Raw genomic sequence first — 19,308 nt, forward strand, 5'->3', positions numbered from 1 at the left:
TTTTTGCCTTTTCTGATGTGTTTTGTTCCTGAAATTCCACATGAATGAAATCATATGGTATTTGTCTTTCTCTGACTTATTTTTCTTGGCATTATATACTCTAGATCCATCCATGTTGTTGCAAATGGTAAGATTTCATTTTTTTTTATGGAGAATAATATCCCTTTATATATATCACATCTATTTTATCCATTCATCTGTTGGTAGACACTGGGTTGCTTCCATAATTTGGCTATTAAAAATAATGCTGCAACAAACATAGGGTTATACATATATTTTTGAATTTGTGTTTTCATATTCTTTGGGAAAATACCCAGTAGAGGGATTACTGGATCATATGGTAGTTCTAGTTTTAAGTTTTTGAGGAATCTTCATATTGTTTTCTGTACTGGCCATTACATTGTATATATATATTTTTTCTTTAAATTAATTTTTTTCAATATATGAAATTTATTGTCAAATTGGTTTCCATACAACACCCAGTGCTCATCCCAAAAGATGCCCTCTTCAATACCCATCAAACACCTTCCCCTCCCTCCCACCCCCCATCAACCCTCAGTTTGTTCTCAGTTTTTAAGCGTCTCTTATGCTTTGGCTCTCTCCCACTCTAACCTCTTTTTTTTTTTTCCTTCCCCTCCCCCAGAAACCCCATGGGTTTCTGTTAAGTTTCTCAGGATCCACATAAGAGTGAAAACATATGGTATCTGTCTTTCTCTGTATGGCTTATTTCACTTAGCACATAACACTATCCAGTTCCATCCACGTTGCTACAAAGCAAGAGGGTTCCCATTTCTCCACATCCTCGCCAGCATCTATAGTCTCCTGATTTGTTCATTTTGGCCACTCTGACTGACGTGAGGTGATATCTGAGTGTGGTTTTGATTTGTATTTCCCTGATGAGGAGCGATGTTGAGCATGTGTTCATGTGACTGTTGGCTATCCGGATGTCTTCTTTAGAGAAGTGTCTATTCATGTTTTCTGCCCATTTCTTCACTGGATTATTTGTATTTCGGATGTGGAGTTTGGTGAGCTCTTTATAGATTTTGGATACTAGCCCTTTGTCCGATATGTCATTTGCAAATATCTTTTCCCATTCCGTTGGTTGCCTTTTAGTTTTGTTGATTGTGTCCTTTGCTGTGCAGAAGCTTTTTATCGTCATGAGGTCCCAATAGTTCATTTTTGCTTTTAATTCCCTTGCCTTTGGGGATGTGTCAAGTAAGAAACTGCTGCGGCTGAGGTCAGAGAGGTCTTTTCCTGCTTTCTCCTCTAGGGTTTTGATGGTTTCCTGTCTCACATTCAAGTCCTTTATCCATTTTGAGTTTATTTTTGTGAATGCTGCGAGAAAGTGGTCTAGTTTCAACCTTCTGCATGTTGCTGTCCAGTTCTCCCAGCACCATTTGTTAAAGAGACTGTCTTTTTTCCATTGGATATTCTTTCCTGCTTTGTCAAAGATGAGTTGGCCATACTTTTGTGGGTCCAGTTCTGGGGTTTCTATTCTATTCCATTGGTCTATGTGTCTGTTTTTGTGCCAATACCATGCTGTCTTGATGATTACAGCTTTGTAGTAGAGGCTAAAGTCTGGGATTGTGATGCCTCCTGCTTTGGTCTTCTTCTTCAAAAACACTTTGGCTGTTTGGGACCTTTTGTGGTTCCATATGAATTTTAGGATTGCTTGTTCTAGTTTCGAGAAGAATGCTGGTGCAATTTTGATTGGGATTGCATTGAATGTGTAGATAGCTTTGGGTAGTATTGACATTTTGACAATATTTATTCTTCCATCCCATGAGCACGGAATGTTTTTCCATTTCTTTATATCTTCTTCAATTTCCTTCATAAGCTTTCTATAGTTTTCAGCATACAGATCTTGTACATTTTGGTTAGATTTATCCCTAGGTAGTTTATGCTTCTTGGTGCAATTGTGAATGGGATCGGGTTCTTTATTTGTCTTTCTGTTGCTTCATTGTTAGTGTATAATAATGCAACTGATTTCTGTACATTGATTTTGTATCCTGCAACTTTGCTGAATTCATGTATCAGTTCTAGCACACTTTTGGTGGAGTCTGTCGGATTTTCCATGTATAATATCATGTCATCTTCAAAAAGCGAAAGCTTAACTTCATCTTTGCCAATTTTGATGCCTTTGATTTCCTTTTGTTGTCTGATTGCTGATGCTAGAACTTCCAGCACTATGTTAAACAACAGCGGTGAGAGTGGGCATCCCTGTCGTGTTCCTGATCTCAGGGAAAAAGCTCTCAGTTTTTCCCCATTGAGGATGATGTTACCTGTGGGCTTTTCATAAATGGCTTTTATGATGTTTAAGTATGTTCCTTCTATCCCGACTTTCTTGAGGGTTTTTATTAAGAAAGGATGCTGAATTTTGTCAAATGCTTTTTCTGCATCGATTGACAGGATCATATGGTTCTTATCTTTTCTTTTATTAATGTAATGTATCACGTTGATTGATTTGCGAATGTTGAACCAGCCCTGCATCCCAGGAATGAATCTCACTTGATCATGGTGAATAATTCTTTTTATATGCTGTTGAATTTGATTTGCTAGTATCTTGTTGAGAATTTTTGCATCCATATTCATCAGGGATATTGGCCTGTAGTTCTCTTTTTTCGCTGGGTCTCTGGTTTAGGAATCAAAGTAACACTGGCTTCATAGAATGAGTCTGGCAGTTTTCCTTCCCTTTCTATTTTTTGGAATAGCTTGAGAAGGATAGGTATTATCTCTGCTTTAAACGTCTGGTAGAACTCCCCTGGGAAGCCATCTGGTCCTGGACTCTTATTTGTTGGGAGATTTTTGATAACTGATTCAATGTCTTTGCTGGTTATGGGTCTGTTCACGCTTTCTATTTCCTCCTGATTGAGTTTTGTAAGTGTGTGGGTGTTTAGGAATTTGTCCATTTCTTCCAGGTTGTCCAGTTTGTTGGCATATAATTTTTCATAGTATTCCCTGATAATTGCTTGTATTTCTGAGGGATTGGTTGTATTAATTCCATTTTCACTCATGATTTTTTCTATTTGGGTCATCTCCCTTTTGTTTTTGGGAAGCCTGGCTAGAGGTTTGTCAATTTTGTATAATTTTTCAAAGAACCAACTCTTGGTTTCATTGATCTGCTCTGCATTTTTTTTAGATTCTATATTGTTTATTTCTGCTCTGATCTTTATTATTTCTCTTCTTCAGCTGGGTTTAGGCTGTCTTTGCTGTTCTGCCTCTATTTCCCTTAGGTGTTCTGTTAGATTTTGTATTTGGGATTTTTCTTGTTTCTTGAGATAGGCCTGGATTGCAATGTATTTTCCTCTCAGGACTGCCTTCGCTGCGTCCCAAAGCGTTTGGATTGTTGTATTTTCATTTTCATTTGTTTCCATATATTTTTTAATTTCTTCTCTAATTGCCTGGTTGACCCACTCATTCGTTAGTAGGGTGTTCTTTAACCTCCATGGTTTTGGAGGTTTTCCAGACTTTTTCCTGTGGTTGATTTCAAGCTTCATAGCATTGTGGTCTGAAAGTATGCATGGTATAATTTCAATTCTTGTAAACTTATGAAGGGCTGTTTTGTGACCCAGTATGTGATCTATCTTGGAGAATGTTCCATGTGCACTCGAGAAGAAAGTATATTCTGTTGCTTTGGGATGCAGAGTTCTAAATATATCTGTCAAGTCCATCTGATCCAATGTATCATTCAGGGCCCTTGTTTCTTTATTGACCGTGTGTCTAGATGATCTATCCATTTCTGTAAGTGGAGTGTTAAAGTCCCCTGCAATGACCACATTCTTATCAATAAGGTTGCTTATGTTTATGAGTAATTGTTTTATATATTTGGGGGCTCTGGTATTCAGCGCATAGACATTTATAATTGTTAGCTCTTCCTGATGGATATACCCTGTAATTATTATATAATGCCCTTCTTCATCTCTTGTTACAGCCTTTAATTTAAAGTCTAGTTTGTCTGATATAAGTGGCTACTCCAGCTTTCTTTTGGCTTCCAGTAGCATGATAAATAGTTCTCCATCCCCTCACTCTCAATCTAAAGGTGTCCTCAGGTCTAAAATGAGTCTCTTGTAGACAGCAAATAGATGGGTCTTGTTTTTTTATCCATTCTGATACCCTATGTCCTTTGGTTGGCACATTTAGTCCATTTATGTTCAGTATTATTATAGAAAGATACGGGTTTAGAGTCATTGTGATGTCTGTAGGTTTCATGCTTGTAGCGATGTCTCTGGTACTCTGTCTCACAGGATCCCCCTTAGGATCTCTTGCAGGGCTGGTTTAGTGGTGACGAATTCCTTCAGGTTTTGTTTGTTTGGGAAGACCTTTATCTCTCTTTCTATTCTAAATGACAGATTTGCTGGATAAAGGATTCTCGGCGGCATATTTTTTTTTCTGTTCATGACATTGAAGATTTCCTGACATTCCTTTCCGGCCTGCCAAGTTTCAGTAGAGAGATCCGTCATGAGTCTTATCGGTCTCCCTTTATATGTTAGAGCACGTTTATCCCTAGCTGCTTTCAGAATTTTCTCTTTATCCTTGTATTTTGCCAGGTTCACTATGATATGTCATGCAGAGGATGGATTCAAGTTACGTCTGAAGGGAGTTCTCAGTGCCTCTTGGATTTCAATGCCTTTTTCCTTCCCCAGATCAGGGAAGTTCTCAGCTATTATTTCTTCAAGTACACCTTCAGCACCTTTCCTTCTCTCTTCCTCCTCTGGGATACCAATTATGCGTATATTATTTCTCTTTAGTGCATCACTTAGTTCTCTAATTTTCCCCTCATACTCCTGGATTTTTTAATCTCTCTTTTTCTCAGCTTCTTCTTTTTCCATAATTTTATCTTCCAGTTCACCTATTCTCTCCTCTTCGTCTTCAATCCTAGGTGTGGTCATTTCCATTTTATTTTGCAGCTCATTGATAGCATTTTTTAGCTCCTCCTGGCTGTTCCTTACTACCTTGATCTCTGTAGCAATAGATTGTCTGCTGTCCTCTATACTGTTTTCAAGCCCAGCGATTAATCTTATGACTATTATTCTAAATTCACTTTCTGTGATATTGTTTAAATCATTTTTGATCAGTTTGTTAACTGTCGCTATTTCCTGGAGATTCTTTTGAGGGGAATTCTTCTGTTTTGTCATTTTGGATAGTCCCTGTAGTGTTGTGGAACTGCAGGGCCCTTCCCCTGTGCTGTTTTGAATAACTTGCATTGGTGGGTGGGGCTGCAGTCAGATCTGATGTCTGCCCCCAGCCCACCGCTGTGGCCACAGTCAGACTGGTGTGTACCTTCTCTTCCCCTCTCCTAGGGGCCGGATTCACTGTGGGGTGGCGTGCCCCGTCTGGGCTACTTGCACACTGCCAGGCTTGTGGTGCTGGGAATCTGGCATATTAGGTGGGGTGGATAGGAAAGGTGCACAGGGGCGGGAGGGGCAGGGTCAGCTCGCTTATCCTTTGGTGATCTGCTTCGGGAGGGGCCCTGCAGCATCGGAAGGCAGTCAGACCCGCTGCCGCTGCCGGAGGGATGGATCCGCAGAAGCACAGTTAATGTGCAGTGCAAGCAAGTTCCCTGACAGGAACTGGTTCCCTTTGGGATTTTCGCTGGGGGATGGGCGAGGGAGATGGTTCTGGCGAGTGCCTTTGTTCCCTGCCAAGCTGAGCTCTGTGGTCCGGGGCTCAACAACTCTCCCTCCCGTTGTCCTCCAGCCCTCCCACGCTCTCTGAGCAGAGCTGTTAACTTATAACCTTCCAGATGTTAAGTCCCGCTTGCTGTCAGAACACCCTCTGTCCGGCCCCTCCGCTTTTGTAAGCCAGACTCAGGGGCTCTGCTTTGCTGGTGGGCTGCCCCTCCGCCCTGGCTCCCTCCCACCAGTCCCTGTAGCATGCACTGCCTCTCCACCCTTCCTGCCCTCTTCCGTGGGCCTCTCTTCTGCGCTCAACTCCGGAGAATCCATTCTGCTAGTCTTCTGGCAGTTTTCTGGGTTATTTAGGCAGATGTGGGTGGAATTTTAGTGATCAGCAGGACACGGTGAGCCCAGCGTTCTCCTATGCCGCCATCTTCCCCTGAATCTCAACCATCTCTGTTGGTCATTCCTGACGCCATGCCCAGCATTTCTCTGCAGTGGGCTGTTGTCCCTCTGCACTTTGGCTGCAAGCGCTGCTCCGACCGCCGTCTGCTCCCTCCCGCTTCGGCCAGCTGCTGGCAGGCTGCACCATTGTATATTCTTACCAACAGTGCACGATGGTTCCTTTTTCTCCTAATCATCATGAACACTGTTTTCTTGTGTTTTTGATTTAACCATTTTGACAGGTGTGAGGTGATATTTCATTGTGGTTTTCATTGCATTTTCCTGATGATGAGTGATGTTGGTCATCTTTTCATGTGTCTGGTGGCTATTTTTATGTCTTTGGAGAAATTTCTGTTCATGTCTTGTGGCCATTTTTAAAATATTAAATATAATTTATTGTCAAATTGGTTTCCATACAACACCCAGTGTTCATCCCAACAGGTACCTTCCTCAATGCCCATTACCCACTTTCCCCTCTCCCCCACCCCCATCAACCCTCAGTTTGTTCTCAGTATGTAAGAGTCTCTTATGGTTTGCCTCCCTCCCTCTCTGTAACTTTTTTCCCCCTTCCCCTCCCCCATGGTCTTCTGTTAAGTTTCCCAGGATTTGTGGCCATTTTTTTAAATTAGATTGTTTTTTGGGTGTTGAGTTTTATAAATTCTTTATATATTTTGGATACTAATCCTTTATCACATATGTTATTTTCCAACATCTTTACCCACTCAGTTATGCTGTCTTTTAGTTTATTTTTTTTATGTTTTTATTTTGATGTAGTCCCAATAGTTTCTTTTGGCTTTATTTCCTTTGCTTGAGGAGATATACCTAGAAAAATGTTGCATGGATGATGTCAGAGATATTACGGTCTGTGTTCTCTTCTAGGATTTTTATGGTTTCAGGTCTCACACTTAGGTCCTAAATCCATTTTGAGTTTAATTTTGTGTATGGTGTAAGAAAGTGGTTCAGTTTCATTCTTTTGCATGGAGTTGTCCAGTTTTCCTAACACAATTTGTTGAAGAGACTGTCTTTTTCCCATTGCATATTCTTGCCTCCTTTGTTGAAGATTAATTCACCAAATAATCATGAATTTATTTCTGGCTGGCTGTTCTAGTCTCTTGATCTATGTGTCTGTTTTTGTACCAGTATCTGACTCTTTTGATTACTACAGCTTTTCAGTATATCTTGAAATCTGGGATTGTGATACCTCCAGTTTTGTTTTCCTTTTTCAAGATTACTTTGGCTGTTCAGGGTGTTTTGTGGTTCCATACAAATTTTAGGATTATTTGTTTTAGTTTTGTGAGAAATGTTGTTAGTATTTTGGTAGGGATTGCATTAAATATGTAGATTGCTTTGGGTAGTGTGGAGATTTTAACAATTCTTGTTTTTCCAGATGGAATATCTTTCCATTTGTTTGTATCATCTTCAGTTTTTTATCAGTATGTTATAGTTTTCAGAATATAGATCTTACATCTCCTTAGTCAAGTTCATTACTGGGTATTTTATTACTTTTGGTACAATTGTCAATTCAAATTTTTTTTAATTTCTCTTTCTGCTATTTTATTATTGTTATATAGAAATGCAAGAAGATTTCTGTATATTGATTTAGATTTCTATATATTGATTTTGTATCAATATGTAATCAAATGTGTTTTGGTAGAGTCTTTAGGGTTACTTTATTCCTGATGAATAGGGCTAGAGAGATTGAGAATTTTTCCTCAGTCATCTGCTCCACCCTAAACTTTGGTCCTTCCCTGGTTACACCTGCTACAGAGAGGGTTTATTTCTGTGGATTTGTCTCATCTCTAGAAGTAGATTACTTTAGTTTTTAGTGCTTGCTATTTTGGTATTGAGGAAGCAAGAATATTTCTGTTGTCTTGGTCTTTCTTAGGTCTTAGGCGGGTCCTATATGCTCTGGTCTTGGGGTGATTTTTTCAATGATTCCATCTCTCTTCCCTCTTTCATCTATGCTTTGAATCATTGATGGGTCTTGTGTGAGGTAGTCTTGTCTTCCTCTCCTTCAGGTATAGAGGATATTTTCTTTTGCTGCTCCTCCTCCTATTTTGGAATCTTATTCATGCATGGGGTTTTAAGGTTTGATCTTTCTCCCCCAGTGGCTTTTTTTTCCCCATAAGGGAAAAGGATACTGGGCGGGGGGGGGCTTCATGCCTCTTTTTTTAAAAAAATTTTTAACGTTTATTCATTTATGAGAGACAGACAGCACAAGCAGGGTAGGGGCAGAGAGAGAGGGAAACACAGAATTGAAGCAGGCTCCAGGCTCTGAGCTGTCAGCACAGAGCCTGACGCCGGGCTCAAACTCACAAGCTGTGAGATCATGACCTGAGCCGAAGTCGGACACCCAACCAACTGAGCCACCCAGGTGCCCCTATGCCTCTTTTATAAGAGAAGTCCCTTCCCTTCTCCAGTCCTGCATTACAGTGAGAGGCATTTTCTAGTTTTCTGCCCTGTCCTCAATCTTTCTCCTAAACACCTGATAAAAGCCATGTATAGAAGAGACTGCTAGTGGTTGTGAATTCCCTTTGTGTCTATGTCTCTGTGAGGTTCTACACTCTCATTTTTCCTATACTTGACTTTTAGTAGTTAAAAAAAATTAGGCCTCATTCTGTTTACTCATTGGTATGACACCTACCAGTTCTTTCTCCTGTGCTCTGGGTCCTTACTTTCCTTGGACATCAGATTATTGCTGCCTTGTAATCTCTGTTTCTGATAGAATTTTTTAAAGTTATGATTTTGTTCTTTGTTGGGATATGTATTTTTAAGGTATAAGGTTTGATTTTTCCAACTTTCTACATCTTAGGTGGAAGTTACACTTCTAAATTAAAAAAAAAATTAAAGTTCCTTTTAGGAAATATAACTTCTATGTTAATTCATTGGTTCTCAGCTTATTTCTGGTTATGGAATGCTAGGAAGTTATAATGCTAGTTATAGTACCATTGCTTTATTTGAATTAAAATTATTAAATATTTCTGACAATTTAAATATATTAACCATTTATTAAATACCTGATGCAATTTAATGAGCATCTTTTGGATTTCAGTTGTCATGCTAGATATTTTCTTACCTAATTCTCATAAACACCATTTTGAAGAATGGCTTTTGCTTTTCTTTTATTATGGATGAGAAAAACTGAGGCTTAAAGGAATTAAGTTGATTGCTTTGTATCACAAAGAATTAATGTTGTAGAGGTGAGATTTCAGACCTTAGTTTCTGATTTCAAAATGTTTCTTGTTTCTACACTACACCACTATTGTAGTTCATTTCTTACTGTCTGGATAGGTAATAAATGATAGGGGACAGGGAAAACAATAATAAAAATTTTGTTGGGCTTCTGTTACTAGATATGTTTTGTTTTATGTTAAACATGAGCCTTTTTTTAAAAATAGGCAATGATATGGGAAATGAAGATGCCATCGGAGGGAATGTGAGCAAATATACGGTGCTTCCATCTGGATACTGTGGACAGCCCAAGAAAGGACATCTTATCTTTGATGCTTGTTTTGAAAGTGGTAAGTGTATTAAAGACCTTAGCTTTTGAATTTGTCTTCGGTTGTTTCAAAATACAGTTCATCTGGCCATTCACTGTGATTCAACCCATTTAATATTTCATCATAATGGAACAGGTTATCAGGAAAAAAAATCAATTTTTAAAGAATTAAATTGGAAATACTTGAAAATGAAATGCTGTGTTTTTGTTGATATGTGATCAATGGTATAATGTTAATAATAATGATCATTGATAGAGCACCTTATATTTTATAAAATACTTTTTCAGATATTAATTTTTGGGGGATAAAACTGACAAATTGATTATATGATCAATCATTAATTATTGAATGTTTATCATGTATTTGGTTCTGTGTGACATGCTCATAGAACTTAGTCTTTGTCAGAGAGAAGGTCTCCCTATAAAGAAATGATTAGGTAACAGATTCAGTTGAACACAAACAAAACAGCAAAAGTAATATTATATCATAATCATCAAATTCTGTGGTTATTCTGAATGGGAAGATCAAAACTTGATTGTAAATTCCTATCCAGTAGGGAATGGATCTTGTTAACGTTTTTGTGCCCTGAGCCTCATACTCTGTATAGCACATATTAGGTAGTCAGAATATGTTGAAAATACTAATGAGAAAGGTAAACATAATTTTGTTTTATAAGTAATCATTAATTATTTTTTATTTTGAATAATGTGTGTGTGCTGGCATGTGTGTGTGTGTGTGTGTGTGTGTGTGTGTGTGTGTGTGTGTGAGATTGTTTGTAGGGGCATGGCAGTTTAGTTACATGACACTTCTCTCAACCCTAAGAACATTGGTTGTTTATATCAACAGTTGAAAACTTGTTTATTCAAGCTTTTGCTCTTTGTTTATTCCATGCTATTTTAGTTTGCTAGGGCTGCCATAACAAAGAACAACCAACTGTGTGACTTAAACAACAGAAATTTATTATCTCACCATCCTGGAGGATGAATGTCTTGAGATCAGTGTGTCAGTAGGGTTGTTTCCTTGTAAGGGTTATGAAGAAGAATATACTCCATTCCTTTTTTTCTAGCTTCTGGTGGTTTGTTAGCAATCTTTGGTGTTCTTTGGCTTGTAGAATCATCACCCCAATCCTTGCCTTCATCTTTACTTGGCATTCTCCCTGTGTGCCTGTTTTTTTCTAAATATTCCTTCTGTATAAGGATGCCAGTCATGTTGGATCAGGGGCCACTCTGATGACTACATTTTAACTTGATTATCTTTGTAGAGACCCTGTTTCCTTTTAAGGTCACATTCTGAGGTACTGGGTGTTAAGACTTTAACATGAATTTGGGGGGCACATAATTCAACCTATAAGATAGTACTGTAGTGTTCTTCCATTCAGACAACACTGTCCACATAGTTAAGAACAGTTTCCCTGAAGTTTGCATTTTGCCTTGCCTGGGATATATTTGGTGCTTAGAAAATATCTTTTGAATTCTTTTTACCTCAGTTAAAGACTTGAAAGCTCTTTATAATAACAGCAGCTCTCTAAGGGTCAAAATTATCCTCATTTTAAAGATTATGTGTTGTTTTGGTTTACCTAAAGTATGAAATAATCCACATTTCTTTCCATATTTTCATTTAACTTAGTCATATTTTTCCATCCTTTACTGAAAAGTTCAGTAGCAGAAATTACCCAATGTGACCACATAGTAACCAAATTAATAATGTATATTTCTCCAAAAGTGTATGAATAGTTGGTTTATGTCAACTGAATTTGTGCAAGTGGTGCATAAGCCTTGCAGTAATAGTAGAGTGGTTAAGTGGACATGCTCTGGTGTCAGGCTAAAGTTTAAATTCTCACTTGAAAACTAAGCCATAGTTTCCTCATCATTTAATGGAGAATGATGCCTACTTTATGTCTAAAAGAAAAAAAAATATGTATATATATTTCATTGCTTAAAAAATTAAAACATCTTACCAAAATGGAAACAAAATAATAATAATATTTAAAAAATAGGTAAATGAGAAAATCTCAGGGAAAATACCAAAAGAAAATTCAGCTGGATGAGTATATAAAATACATGTTATGAGTTCCCATAAATTTGCTATAGGTAGACAATAAATTTAACTGAAGGTTTTCTGGTAACCAGCATCAAGAGAAAAACAATATCCATAAGATAAAAATAAACCAAATATTGAAATCTTATAGAAATTCCTCCTATTGGTCTTCCTAAAGCAGACACTGAGATGTGATGAATAGCATTCTCAACAATATACCTGTGGTATTTACAACAATGTATTTCATAGGTATGTGTTTTGTAATATCCTTCAATGTGGACTGGGGTCCTAATGCTAAAGGGCATCTTAGTGAAAGCAATTCAGTTGGCACTTGAAACAATTTGTTTGACATATGCAGCTTTCATCTGATCTAATTTAAATTAAGGGATTTATTTTAGATTTTTTAAAACAGGGAAGTTAGGGGTTTTCTCTTATGTGCTCACTCTGAGCTACTGATTGTGGATGCCTCATGTGTTATGTTGTGAAAAGGATTCTGTAGGTGTAGACTTTTGAAGGAGTAAGGTGATTAATTGATTCAATGATTGGCAGGTATTGTTTCATGTGGATGGAATATATTGTCTTCAGATAGGCCCCATAGGTATGTTTTTTTTTCTGAGTTGTGGAATATGTAAAGTGCCTAGTATATTGCCGGGCCCTGAACTGGTGGGTTATCTGTTTTTCTAAATGAGAAAGAAGTTCTGCAGTTCAAATATGAACTTTCCAATGAAACCCTGCTCTGTTTTTTTCCATACCCCCCTTAGTATAAGTAATATTTCCCTTGGAAAAACAGAAGACCACCATAAATTTATCTTTCTATGGGTACCTGACACTTTTCATGATTTTTAAAAACTTTGTTCTCTTCCACTGCACTATAACCTGCTCAGGACAGAATCTGAGTCTGATTAAGCAGGGGCTCTCCCACAGAACCAAGCTGAGTACTTACAAAATTAAGCACTAAATTAATACTATTTGTAATTGATGAATGAAGTAATCCGAGCAATAGAAAGATAGGGAGAAATTAACTTTCTTACAGCTTTCATGAAAAAAAATCATATTTAATTGCTTGTTATTCCCCAGTCTATCAACTTCTCTCAAGTCTTCATATGTGTGCAGGTACTGTTTTCTCTGTGACCTAGATCCCTTTATCTTCCTGGTAAAATGTTAATTCAGATTCAGTCCAGCATTTCTTCCTCTGAGGAATAGTACCTCTCAGACAAGTTTGGCTGTCTCTACCTCTATATTTACAGGCACCTTGTAGACTCTTATATGATAGTCTTTACTGAATTGCAGTCATTTCATTGTTTCTTTCTTTTTCCTTATCATTGAAACCTTGAAGTCAGGGATGGTTTCTTACTAGTTTTGGTTCTCCAGTGCCTAGTGTACTAACAGTCATATAACAAGGAGATTAATAAATGTGTGAATAACTGAGAGAGGACAGATAGTGAACAAAATGGTTTTTGTAAAGTGAGATTTTAAGATTAATAAAAATATTTTTATGTTGAGATAAAAATATATTAATAGCAGCAAAAATATTAAGAAGGAAAACAAAAAAATTAATTACTTGGTTCTTATCAGACATTATGATAAGTGATGTACATAGTTTATCTCATTTAATACTCACTGAAACTTTCTGAGGTATTATATATCTCTTGTAGGTGAGGAAACTAAAGCTCAGAGGTGTAAAGTTATTTCCCTTGAATTGCATGATTGACAAGATGTATAGATGAATTTGAAAATGAGGGTTTCCTGGCTCTAAAGGCCATACTTTTAACCATTGCATATACACATTACCTTATTATAGGCTAGTTTATGACATATGAATAATATATATATGTGTATGTATATATATATATATAGCCTATAAGCCTATATATATGTGTGTATATATGCGTGTGTGTGTATATATACATATATATATATTTATACATATATATATATATCCTATAAGACATATAGGTTTTGTGATAAGAAAAATAAAAAATTGTCTACTTATTTTAAAATAAGCCATCCAAAGGGCACCTGGGTGGCTCAGTCACTTGAGTGTCCAACTCCTGATTTCAGCTCAGGTCATGATCCCAGGGTCATGAATCAAGGCCATGTTGGACACTGTGCTGAGCATGGAGACTGCTTGGGATTCTCTCTGTCTCCTGCCCCTCTCCCCTGCTTCCGTGCACTCTCACTCTAAAAAAATTAAAATAAGCTATTCAAATAAACACTATTTGGTTGCCAATAGTAGTGTTGTTTTACGATTGATATGAATACATGTATATTGAATATGAGAAGAACAATATAATTTATACTACAAATTAGCCTCAGAGACTTAATATAATATTTAAATTACTGTGGCATGAAAGAGGGTCAGTAAAAGAAAGACATGGTTCAGTAGTTTATATACCATTTCAAGACGATGGAAATAAAAACTTAAAACTTTTATTTTTAATTTCTGTGATGGAATTTTATTATATTTATTTGTGTAATCTTTAAAAATTATTGTTTTATTTCCTTTTGAAAGAAAATAGTTTTTATTCTTGGCACAGTATGAAAATGTGCCATGACTACAATAGAAATCAGGGGTTTTAGGTTAATATCTCACTTTTTTTTAGATATGCAAATGGTTGATATACTTTTTCTTTTTAACTTTTGAGGAATAATTGACAAATATAATTATAGATATTTAAAGTGTCCAATGGGATGGTTTGATATATATACATGTATATAAAATATTATATATATAATATAGAATAATTACCAAGATTTAGCTAATTAACACATCAATGTCCTCACATAATTAACACAGATAACTTTTCTTTGTGTTAAAAATCCTTAAGATCTACTTTTATCAACTTTCAAATATACCATACTGTATTATTAATTACCATAATCATGGTTTATATTAGATCCTCAAAACTTATTCATATAATTGAAAATTTGTATCTTTTTAGTTATATCACCCCATTTCCTCTTTCCCCCGTCTCTGGCAACTTTTCTATTTCCTGTACAACTGACTTTATTGCAAAATTATTGAAAATAGCCAAGATATGGAAACAACATAAATATCCTTCCATATGTGAAATGGGCACAGAAAATGTGACATGCATGCACGTACAAACACACACACACACACACACACACACACACAGGTACAGAGGAATGTTATTCAGCTATTAAAGAAAGTAAATCCTATTTGTGACAATGTGAATAAATCTAGAAGGCACTATGTTAACTAAATTTTTTTACAATGGCATTATAATATAATGCCAAACACACAGGTTTTGGTTTAGGCAGAACTGGTTTCATATATTAACTTTTACTCATCTATAAAATTAGGAAAACATATCTATATTATAGAATATTATTATGCTAAGCAGTATAATATATAAAAGAGACAGTACAATATATGGCTATCAACTTCAGGTTATAATTCTGGCACATGTATATCATGCCAAGAGTGCCAAAATGTGCCAGGTACTTTTGTGGGTATATTTATAGTGTTATTACCAATCCTTAGAACAACCCTACATCATAGGACCCTTAGATTAGGTTACCCCAGGATCATACACTGAGATAAGGACTTAGGTAAAGATTGTATATTTTGATGGAGATCTCAAGAGGGAGATGCTCTGGGTAATTCTTGCTTTTCTGGGCATATAGTATTCTTGGTCATTCTAGTCTAAGTTCTTTAGGCTTGGAAAATCTAGGCAATCTAAGATTGTTCTGGGTGTTAATAAGAAGGGCCAGAATTAGAAGAATATTTGGAGATTTTAAGGTAACAACATTCTCTTTTGGCATCAGGAGTTAACTTTGTAGTTGTGGGAAGAACAATGTGTGGAGTCAGTTGACCTGGCTTTGAATCCTAGCCTGACTTGATCTTGGGAATTACTTTATGTCTTTGAACCCCATCCTATCAGTCTAAAAATGGAGAAAATACTTTACAAGGTTTTAAAAAAATGGCTAATTATAGTTATCATTTTTCAAATGCGTAATGTGTCCCAGTCTTTGAATAAGGAGCTTGACATGTATCACCTGTAACAGGGCGCCTGGGTGGCTCAGTTGGTTAAGCGTCTGGCTTTGGCTCAGGTCATGATCTCACGGTTCGTGAGTTCAAGCCCCGCATCGTTCTCTGTGCTGACAGCTCAGAGCCTGGAGCCTGCTTCAGATTCTGTGTCTCCCTCTCGCTCTGCCCCTCCCCTGCTCGTGCTCTGTCTGTCTCTGTCTCTCAAAGATAAATAAACATTAAAAAAAAAAAAGAAAAAAAAAACATGTATCACCTATAATACTTATCTTTTCAGGACTTTCTAGACTAGGTTAGGATCCCATCTGTACAGACCCATTGCAGTCTATATACTTTCCAGTCTACTAGAAGTACTTGTCTAAATGTCTGAAGTTTGTACGCTCTGTAGGAGCTCTTGGTTACCACCATATATCATGCTTAGTCCAGAGCCTGGTACATAATAGGTGTTCAATAAATGTATATGAAATAAATACAATTATCACAACAATTCTTCAGAGTAAGTATTATTAATGCTGATTCACAGGTAAAGAAAATCAGGCTTAGAGAGGATAAACATATGTTAAAATTAAACTGTTTTTAAGAGGTAGAGCCAGGATTTGTATCTGGGTCTGCCTCATAATAGTAAATGGTCAGACACAGGCATTTTGTGAAGCTCACAACATATTTTTACATACTTTATCTCATTGAATCCTGATATCTTTTGAGGTAGGTATTATTATTCTGTCTTAAAGATGAAGAAGTAGAGGCCTAGAGACGTTAAATAATTTGCCTATGACTCTACAGTTAACTAATCAAGTATCAGACTGGGGTTTGAACTCAATTTAGATATGATTAAAATAACAATAGTATTAAATATGAATATAGAATTTACTCTGTCATGCAAATTTCTAAGTGTTTGACATAAGTAATGCATTTAATTCTCATATCAAACCTGTGAGGTAGCTTCTATTATTATTATTTTCATTTAACAGGTAAGGAAACAGACACTAAGAGGTTAGATAATTTTGCCAAGGTCACTCTGCTGCTAGGCTGTGGACCTGGGGTTCAGACCCAGTTGGCCTCACTCCAGAATTTGTGCTTGTAACCATTTGTGCTATGTCGGGTCATAATTTATATAAAAGCTTATCTCAGTATCAAGCATTTAGCAGTAGTTCCAATATTTTTAAATTTTGCATTTAGGTCTTTATAATTTCTGAGGAAAACAAGATTGTTGTAACTTAAAGTTAAAAATATGATACTCAGTTTCCTAAATTACAGAATGAAGTGATGTAGCAGAAAAATAGATTAGACTGGTCATTGATCACTCCATACCAAGGGCTTATGACCATTAACCTTTAAATTAAGAAAGGTTCTCTTGCAGAAAATTATGTTGAGAAACATTTACAAATATTTAAAAATCAAATCATATAGTATATGAGGCCTAGGTTTATAGCCTCTCTAAGAAAAAAATAAATAGTGAATTTTCTGTTTGTAGAATCTGCCCCTTCTTCATTCTCACAGAAATTAGATAAACTTCTCTGTTTAAGGAAGAAGAGTTTTAAAGTTGTGTGTTATTATAATTATGATAGAGCTCTTGATTTACATTGTTTGAGGGATGTGGTAGAATCTTACTTTTTATTTTCTATGAATATACCAATCAGCAGATATGTTTTATACCCTGTGGGAGGAATACAACCCACAGTTCCTCGCTTAAAGGAGTTAAGTGGGAGAGACTGATAGAGGCTGTGATTTTTTTTTAAATTTTAATGTTTATTTATTTTTGAGAGAGAGAGAGAAAGAGAGTCAGAGCCCAAGGTGGGGAGGGGCAGAGAGAGGGAGACACAGAATCCAAAGCAGGTTCCAGGCTCTGAGCTGTCAGCACATTGCCTGACATGGGGCTTGAACTCACGAACCTTGAGATCATTACCCAAGCCGATATTGGATGCATATCTGACTGAGCCACCTAGGTTCCCCTGACAGAGGCTGAGATTAAGTTGATGACAAAATTTATTGTCTAAGGCAAATATTTTTGTCCAGAACAAGTGCTAATCTGGAAGGGATGCTGGGACAAATGGCATACCCTGGGGCCTGTCAGAGGCTAACCATGATGTGTAGTACCTCTGATTCTAATTGGGGTAAGTACTGTGTAATGAGAAAGCATATCAAAAGCATGTCTTTTTCAGTAGGGTATCGTAGGATGGTGGGGTGGCAAATTGGCAGACTTCTTAGAAGAGGCTCCAATGAGCTGAGTATTAAAGGATTAGTAAGAATTATCCTGATAAATTTTAGCAATGGGAAAAACTACCCGGTTCTTATGATATCCAGAAAGACCCAAATGCAAGAGTGATAATTGCACTCTGCTACCAGAGTGAAATGGCAAACTATAACTAACTCTCAGAAATGAAGAGTATTCCTGAGAGTAAGGGCTCACTAAAACTTTTTAAATAATTAATTTAACAACAAATAATTTAATTAATTTCTAATATATATGTAATGTCTCATTCTTTTTTTCATTCTTAAAGAAATAAATGTGCTTTACCAGAGCACATGTTGTAATGACACCATCCATGTGTCTGTATCTCGAACCTGACTTGAATGGGTCTCTCTGCTGGTTGCTCTCCTCCTCTCCACAACCTCATTCTGTGTCTATCTCTGCCCTGTGGACCCTCCTGATTTATATGTATTGCTTTATTGCTTACTTTGCTAATCCAAAGTTTTGGCCTTGACAAGTGAGTTTAGTCTTTTGTCCCTACTGGAATTTTTCCCATAAAGATGATAGTAAGAGAAAATATTAGGCAGTGTACTCTGTTTTCTCTCTGCTTGTTATTAAATGAATGATTATAAAATCTTGCAACCTTTTCAGCCCCACAACTTCAGCCCTAGACTTCATCCTCAGTAGGTTTGCTGGACTTGTATGGAAGCTTTCTGACTGGATTCTGAAGTTTATCCCCAACTCTTTCTGGTCCATCCTGCACAATGCTACCAAAGCTAAAATGCAAATCATTGGATTATACTACTTTATTGTTGAAATCTTTCATGACTCCCTGTTGTCCTTAGGATAAAATACAAATGCTTTTATCTGACAATGTCTTTAACATAAGATCTGATAAAAACTTGCTTCATATTGATATTATCATTTTATGCCAGAATATGCCCCCTTCAAGGCCATTATCTCTTTCAGGGGAAAAATTAGCATATTTAGGAGAAAACAGTATGGTTATGAAATATAAAGTGTTTTACTGTGTCTAGAAATTCTGTTGGAGAAGTATTGGCAGCTATGAAACTATAGATGAATAATTTAATTCTGTTATTTCTGACTCATAATTGAAACAAAGCTGAACTTCTATTATTGTAGGGTTTTCTTTTTTAAAAAATTTTTTTAATGTTTATGTAATTTAGAAAGAGAGAGAGAGAGAAGGGGAAGGGCAGAGAGAGAGAGGGAGATACAGAATCTGAAGCAGGCTCGGGGCTCAGAGCTGTCAGCACAGAGCCTGATGTGGGGCTCGAACTCACCAACTGGGAGATCGTGACCTGACCTGAAGTCAGATGCTTAACTGACTGAACCACCCAGGCGCCCCAGGTTTTCATTTGTTTTTTAAATTTCTGACCCCTTTACTGAATTATATATGCATATATATGGCTATGTATCTACATGTATGTTTTTCTCTTTCCTATTTTCTCTACTTCACTTTAAGGAAGAAGTAAAACATTTCATTCCCAA

The 19,308-nt window shown here is 36.7% G+C and overlaps 1 protein-coding gene across 8 annotated transcripts in view; it reads left to right on the forward strand.

Moving 5' to 3' along the window:
- The window catches only part of LOC132670999 (BEN domain-containing protein 5), a 1,465,258-nt gene that overhangs the window by 136,541 nt on the left and 1,309,409 nt on the right, over positions 1-19,308 (forward strand). For all 8 annotated transcript variants that reach the window (XR_009606944.2, XM_060621418.2, XM_060621420.3 and 5 more), the window contains one exon: positions 9,458-9,580. Coding sequence is in view for 7 of the 8 variants with exons in the window: in XM_060621418.2 (XP_060477401.1) it covers positions 9,458-9,580 (123 nt within the window). In the remaining variant the exon portion in view is untranslated. The remainder of the gene's footprint in view (positions 1-9,457; positions 9,581-19,308) is intronic.

This window comes from Panthera onca, chromosome C1, assembly GCF_046562875.1.
Source record: "Panthera onca isolate mPanOnc1 chromosome C1, mPanOnc1 haplotype 2, whole genome shotgun sequence".
NCBI classification, from domain to species: Eukaryota; Metazoa; Chordata; class Mammalia; order Carnivora; family Felidae; genus Panthera; species Panthera onca.